The sequence below is a fragment of the Vigna angularis genome, chromosome 10 (assembly GCF_016808095.1).
Source record: "Vigna angularis cultivar LongXiaoDou No.4 chromosome 10, ASM1680809v1, whole genome shotgun sequence".
In the NCBI taxonomy this organism is placed as follows: Eukaryota; Viridiplantae; Streptophyta; class Magnoliopsida; order Fabales; family Fabaceae; genus Vigna; species Vigna angularis.
In genome coordinates this window covers 10,038,630-10,045,909 of record NC_068979.1, presented here as the reverse complement: position 1 = coordinate 10,045,909, position 7,280 = coordinate 10,038,630, and the positions used below count along the sequence as shown (strand labels likewise).

Below are 7,280 nucleotides of genomic sequence, written 5' to 3'. Positions count from 1 at the left end.
AATAATTTTCTCTGTAAAAAAAATATAAGAGTAAAATATGTACAATTATCATTTATCTTTTCTCTCATAAAGCCAGATGTAAAAGACAAACAATATACAACAAAAAGAAAATCAGACATTCAAAATTACGGTAAATTTTTCAAATGAAAATGGTATCACATTTTATTATTTAGTTGACCCATATTTACTTATTTTTAGAGTTAAACTTATAGATTTAATGTAAAATAGTATTTAAAAGTAAAAACCAAATAAAAATAAGAATATATGATATTAAATAAAATCTTAACTAAGTCGTCTTATTTATATTTACAATATATATATATATATATATATATGGGTTTGCTAACGTGTCTGTTTTTCAGTTGGTACATTTTAGCAATGTGTACCGGATTTTAGTAAACAAAAATACCCTTATATAATATGGATTCTAAGTTTTAAGGGTATTTGAATAATTTTCATTCTCAAAACTACAAAAAGAAAAGAAACCCAAACCCTTGCTCACCTCCCTCATTCCTCTCAACCTTTCTCTTTCATCTCTCACTCCAACATTTTCTCTGTCATCATATGATAGCCTCAACTGAAAAAAAATCAGAAACACTAGCAGTTAAACAATCTTACAAAAAATAATTTTATAATAAGTTTTCATTTTAGAATTTTTGTCTTATCTAATTTTCAGAAGCATAAAGGAATTGATAATTGATCTGGAAAAAATCAGAAATACTTGCGGTTAAACAATTTCTTACAAAAAATGATTTTATAATGAGTTTTCATTTTATATTTTTTATCGTATATCAAAGGAATTGGTAACTGACCTGGAAAAAAAAAATCAGAAACACTAGTTTTTAAACAATTTCTTACAAAAAAATGATTTTATAATGAGTTTTCATTTTATAATTTTTATCGTATATAATTTTATCTAATTTTTACAAGCATAATGACATCTGAAGGATTTGGTAATTGGCCTGGAAGGTTTTTGTTAGAGATGATGATTCAACATATGCAGAGGATGAAATTAGAGAGCTTAGTGAAGATGGTAAAATTGAAGAGATTTTGAATGAACCTTTGGCTGAAAGATGGTGAAATCTAACTAGTGCGCTTTAGATTTGCTCTATTTAATTCTTTTACTGGAACTCTATATAATAATATATTTAATTGCTTAAAAAGTATCTGTTCAATGACATTACAAACAATTCGTTTAATCTTATAGGAAGTTTGCTTTTGTTTATTATCCCATATATATATAGAACTTGTTAACATGGCTTATTGTAATTAAAGTGACTAACCAAGCACCATAGTTAGACAAGAATGTCACGTGCAACAATTGTTCTAATATGAGATCAAGTTCTTAACTGTTAAAACATAAATTGAGAATAAAATAAAGATGTTACTAACTTGTTTTTGTGAAATCGAAATAATAATAAACTTTATAAATATTAACAGTTAAATATCATGAAGAAAACTTTTTATTACTCCATCACCCCATCACCATGTTGGTAAACTCACTTTTAGTTTAGTGACAAGGTTAAACTTAAAAACTTGGAAAAATTGTAAACCCTAAAAAGTAAGTAGCCTGAATAGTTTTACTGTTGGAGATGCTCTTAGGAAAGAAAAAGAAATAGATGTATATGTGGAATAGAGTAGAAAAGAAAAAGCACATCCCCACCTTCCTTTCTCTAATTATTATTTATTGTTGCTGAAATCGTGGTAAAACTCGTGGGTGCTATATTCTCCCTCCATAGCTACACTCTAGTACATATAAAAATAGAATATATGCCAAAAGTAGAGTAGGTTGCACATAACTATAAGAAGACCTTCACATTATTCTAATGCCACAAAAGCCTTATATTTTATTTGCAAAGTGCGCGCTACATACGTCAATGTTGTTTCACCAATCAAATTGGATAAGTATCCCAAAGTAGAGCACATGCTTCAACTCAAATGTAAAAAAATATATTTATCAATAGTTATATTCGAGATATTATCTTTTTACTATTAACCAAATTAATCTTTTTTTAAAAGATAAATTTTAAGTTAATCTTATAAAACTGAGTTATAAAATAAATTATAAAATAAAGTTTATACTCAAATCTAGTTTTTAATCGAGGTGAAATTTCCAATCATCAAAACTCGTAAATGTGTACCCTACCAAATGAATATAGAAAAACTTGATCCCGCGAAGGCAATCCACTACTGAATTCAATATAAGAAAGATGGTGACAGGAGTGGAAAAGTGGGATGATGGAATGATCTGGCTAGACATATAATAATATGCTTACAACACTAGGCAAAACTTATGCCACATTTTCTCATGTTGCTTTATCTAGACCTACCATAAAAGAGACTTAAAGGTGCAACTACTATATTTCCTCATAATACAACAATCAAAGAAAAATGTATCCCTCATGGGACCCCAACCCCAACCACACACCAATTACTCATATCCCTGCCTAACAGGTGTCAATGTGTGATTACCCTTTGGAAATGTCTCAAGTCTCTCCACATTTTTTACTACAATGTTGCAAAATTGTGGATAGAGCCTCAACTTTTTAAGGCTTGTAAAGTACAGGCAAGTCCTAACTCTAGATGTTGACGCTTTTGGTAAAGTTTAACTCATGCTTTGCTTTTAGCACCTCGTGCTAAAAGCCACAAATTCAGGTATCATACAATTATATATAATGGATTTGGATTGATTTAAATCTTTTCATTTTAAGAAAGTGACAAAGCGAGAAATCGTATTGTGTTGTGTGTGTATGATAAAGAGATGAAAAGAAAAGAAACAAGTGCAAAACGACGTGATTGATAAGATAGAAAGAGATGGAGATAACAACAAGATTAATGCTGTAAAATATTACATAAACAAAAGAACAACTTTTTGTGAGCTCTGAAAAATGGTAAATAACACAAAATCTTGTTTCCTAGCTGGAAACTGAGAAAACAGAATATCTCAACACAGACACACCAGATAACAGACATTCCTCATATTGTACAAGCAGTAAAAAAACTTAAAATTCAGATTACACTGCACATGATATCATACAACAGAAAAGAAAAGAAGCAGCAAGATGTAGCTAAAGAAAAAGAGATCAAACCGGATCATGGTTATGGTTGATCCATAGGACGCAAAACTAGTGGTGCCAGCATGCGAACAACCTTAGGTAAGGTAGGGTAGCATAGAGTGCCAAGAATAAACAAATTGAAACTTAAAAGTGCAACAACATCAGATGCAGGTTTGTTTCTAATGGAGGAGAAAAACTGCACCACACTCTTCAAGGACATGCCTACTACGGCAAAGAGAGCCACCACAAGAGGCATGCAAGGATCCTCAGCTTCCCACACAGTGACTCCAACCACAAGTGACATAAGGGCAGTGAAAAGTGATTGTGACAGAGCAATGTCTCGATGATGGTCCAGTGCTAGTGTTTCCATCGTTTCTACATCCTTTGAGATCATTTCGGGATTAACTGACCCTGACTTTGAACCGGTTTTCAAGAGTTTAAGCAACTCACTTCTGGTTTTGCTCTCATCTTCCCCAATATCTTTGCTCGTTAGAAGATCTTGAAGGGAAATCTTCTTGAATTTCTCACTTTTGTTTTGATCTCTGGAGCCCTTTTCTCGAATTTCTTTCAGCCGAAGATTTTCATTTCTCTGATCCCGCAACTGCCAAGAGACACGAGTCACAGACAAGACATCAAGTGAGGAAAAACTATTCCATCATGCAGGTAATACAACGCAGTTGCATGGATATTAACTATTTACCTTTCCCTCTAACTTTTCAATTTTTGTAATGGCCATATCATGCTCCTCTTCAATCTCTGCCAATAGTATCTCCACCATTCTGCGCTCTTTGACAGCCATTTGAAAATGTTCTTGAAGTTCTCTCTTCTCCCTCACCAGATTCTCCAGCTCTATCTGCATTTCATGCAGTTTTTGTTCTAGCTGCAATAACAACATAACCCCCATTGGATCTAAGCATAAGATAAACTACATGCTTAGGGAGAAATGGAGAAGAATAAGGTGGTGGCCACTCTAACCGCATCAACCGACTCCCCCCAATTCTTGGTAAGGATGATGCTCAAAGAAGGGGAAGATCAACAGGCAAAAACATATGCCAACCAAATGAAACAAAAATTAACATGTATTTATCCTATCAAAGAAATGGTTCTATATGGTGTAGTTCTCCTCTCCAAGCTTCTTTAGTGCTATATTTAGTGCTAAATCTTCAAACTTCAATCAACACATTAATGAGTTAGTTGGTTGGTTATAGGTGTTAGCTAAACATAAATAAGGGAAGAAGGATAGGAGAGATCTAGGCTTGTCTTTATTGTAAACTAAGCATGTTCTTTGAGAATGCAGAAATCCCTTGTGAAGGGGAAACCTTTGGAGGAGAGATTTCTCTCCAATTTTTTGTTCTATCCATCCTATTGAATAAAAATCTTCCTTTTTTCTTTCTTTCCAATTCTTAGTTCCTAATAAATAGGTCCTACCTGCTGGATCCCAAATAATGATGAAGAATAGGGGGAAGCATTGGAGAAAACTGCCACTGTGCAAGGCCTGCAACTGGTAGAATTAAAATCTGCTATGGTTCACGTCAAAGATTTGCTAATACAGATGAAAAACAAGAAACCATCGTCTGTTGAAGGGGAAAAATTCTGTTAATAAGGATGAGAAATCATCGGAAGATGAGGGGGGAATAGTAGGTTTGAAGGAAGAACATAAACCCTATCAATCCAGCTCTATACCGTTCTTCAGCATTATGAAAGGGAAGGTGTTGGAATCTTATTTGAGCCAAATTAATTTGTACTATGCTGATATGAAAATCAGTAATTGCAAATTAAACATTTTTTGGTTTACGGGAAAATGAATACCAAATGAAAACTAACCTGCCTCTCCTTTTGAAAGACATTCACTGCTCTTGCAGGCAGGGAAATAAGCCCACATGTCCATGTGATAACACTTAATACTATGTTTACATAGACGCTGATAGTAGTCCTGATCAACTCCGTCCAAGTATATATGACAGTTAATGCGATTTTGATACCAAACCACAATGCCAGATTAAGGAGAGAGAAAGGCTTCGTCACCAAGAGTATTATGTTGGCCAATAGCTCCAAAATCAACGCCATTTATTAGTAAAATGAAAGCTCTTCCTCCTCCAGCATTACATGTTGAAAATGTCCATAGTGCTTCACCATGCAGCATCCTGCAATATCAATAAATTCATGAGAAAAAATTGCTGAGGACTAAATATCAATAAGCAGAGAATTGTTAAACTTCACTGGACTAAATAGAGTAAAGCACACGCCTTTGGTGGCAATTGTGTAACTATAAAGATCTAAGTGTGAGTCCAAGGTAGAACATTATATAAAGGTAAAAGATCCAATAACACATTACCTTAAGGTTTAAGTAAAGAGTTGTGTCATTGTTTTTGGACTAGACCCAACAGACTTCACATTAGAAATAGGAAATTCATCTCATATTACAACAAAAAAGGCTTTTTAGTAAAAACTGGATGGCTTTCACTCTTATAGTTAGGAACCCAACGATTGATTTTATTGCTATAGGATAGAAAATAAGAGAAAGAGTTCTCCTCTTCCAAGGAGATCTGTACTTTCACAACAAACTTATTGCTCAGTCTTCTTAAATTATACAAGACAGAATGCTTCCTTTTCCCTTACTCTACTATTTATCTGGTTGACTACTTTAGCTAACTGTTCCTCTAACTAGTTTCACTTTGTCCAATTCTAAAAGTTATATATCAATCCAAAGAATTATACTAACATTCAAATCAAATTCAAAGTGTGATCCTTAAATTTAGGAGTTGGTCTTGATATTAACTACTAACACTAGTTAAACAACTCTTTTTTTCCTAATGACCGCTTCCCGTAAACTATTATTACAGATAATTGAATGGTGTATGTTTACTTAAGCAGAATACTGAATTTGCCTACAAAACAGATGCATCTTTTATTCATAGGTCAAAGGGTATTTGCTGAAGATGAATGCATAATGATGATACTTATTTTATGGCTACTTATTATCAAACTAACGTCTCATCATTTTCACATAAAATCCCTTAACTTACTGTGATCGCACAATTGGTAGAATTCTTCTATGTTGGATGAAACCCAAATTCAGAATCCAATAGTCAATAAACAATAATGATGCCAGTTGGACAAAGGATTATCACAGAAAACCTTTTACTGGTCTGTTGGTGTACTCTATGTGCTTATTGGATTTCATGAACTAGTAAAAGAGGGAACCCACTTCCAGAATCAGAAATTTACTAAAAGCTCAAGCCTATACCGTCTAGTGTCCACGGTATCAAGCATGACAGACGAAAGTATATTAGAAGTCTATATTAAGAGAATCTACTCGGAGCATCAGCTAGAGAGGACCAAGAAAACATGATAAAAACCCTCAAACCCCCCTGCATGTCTAGCAGGGATACCGATGAAAGGGGCACCAAAGAGAAGCTACAGTCGATTACCCTGTATCCTATATCAATGGCAAAAACTTCTTGAACTATATCAGCCTTTACCATTGAACTTTCACCAAATGCTGTGCCATCAAATAACTGCACGAACTGCGATTGATAGAATAAGACTAAATGTGAAAAATACTAGAAAGTCACTTTGATGAAACGAACCATAACCATCCACGCGCAATGGCATAACTTGAAAAATTGAAATATCTTCCACGACAATGAATTCACGAGAAGAACGAACTTTCACAGAAATGATCAAGACCCAGATAACCAAAAACGTGAAAGCCATTTTGGATGTGAGCTGAAAGCTCAGGAAAAGAGAAGACCAAACCTTTGAAAGGTGGTGATTCCAAAACGATGAAACAAAACCGGGAAAAAGAAAATTGTAGCGAAAGTGTGGAAAAATACGTTGGCAGGAAGAGAGTAAGAGACTTACTACTGAGCAGAGCAGAAGGAAAAGCCGAAAGAGAAAGGCAAGTGAAAGGAAGAAGAAGAGCGTGCTGCGTGCAAAGACAACCTATGTAGAGCGTGAGTTTGAAGAGATGCATGATGAATAGGTGGCAATGAAATCTTCCTCGACCTGCCACGTAAAATGTAAAGATGTATTTTACACTTTACATAAACCTTATCTCAATAGAGAAATTTCCTTTATTTGTTCCATGATTCTATTGGGAATTTGACTAATATTCCTTCAGTAAAACTTTCAATTTTAGTCATGTTTGTTGCTGATAATGTTTAGATTCAATTTTTTTTAAATCAATTTAGTTTTATTTGGATAAAGTATATGGTGGTTTCA

The 7,280-nt window shown here is 33.8% G+C and overlaps 1 protein-coding gene across 4 annotated transcripts; it reads right to left on the bottom strand.

Moving 5' to 3' along the window:
* Window positions 1-2,963: 2,963 nt before the first annotated feature.
* LOC108334736 (uncharacterized) lies at window positions 2,964-7,052 on the bottom strand. Of its 4 annotated transcripts, none has more exons than XM_017570668.2 (4): window positions 6,921-7,052; window positions 4,881-5,200; window positions 3,757-3,936; window positions 2,964-3,657 (listed from the first exon to the last, which is right to left on the bottom strand). In XM_017570668.2, exons 2-4 carry the CDS (start codon window positions 5,121-5,123, stop codon window positions 3,100-3,102), a joined length of 981 nt encoding a protein of 326 aa, XP_017426157.1. In that variant the 5' UTR covers window positions 5,124-5,200; window positions 6,921-7,052; the 3' UTR covers window positions 2,964-3,099. The 4 variants fall into 4 exon arrangements, with proteins under 4 accessions (XP_017426157.1, XP_052726101.1, XP_052726102.1 ...); XM_052870141.1 differs by lacking the exon at window positions 6,921-7,052 and adding an exon at window positions 6,488-6,506; XM_052870142.1 differs by lacking the exon at window positions 6,921-7,052 and adding an exon at window positions 4,485-4,557 and having other exon boundaries at window positions 4,881-5,048.
* Window positions 7,053-7,280: the final 228 nt, after the last annotated feature.

Bases quoted from the DNA above. Each gene is read 5' to 3' on its own strand.
- LOC108334736 (XM_017570668.2), bottom strand. From the start codon at position 5,123: ATGGCGTTGATTTTGGAGCTATTGGCCAACATAATACTCTTGGTGACG. The intron at 3,937-4,880 runs GTTAGTTTTCAT...TTGTTATTGCAG, and splicing joins TCTTTCAAAAGGAGAGGCAG to CTAGAACAAAAACTGCATGA. The intron at 3,658-3,756 runs GTAAATAGTTAA...GTCTCTTGGCAG, and splicing joins TTGAAAAGTTAGAGGGAAAG to TTGCGGGATCAGAGAAATGA.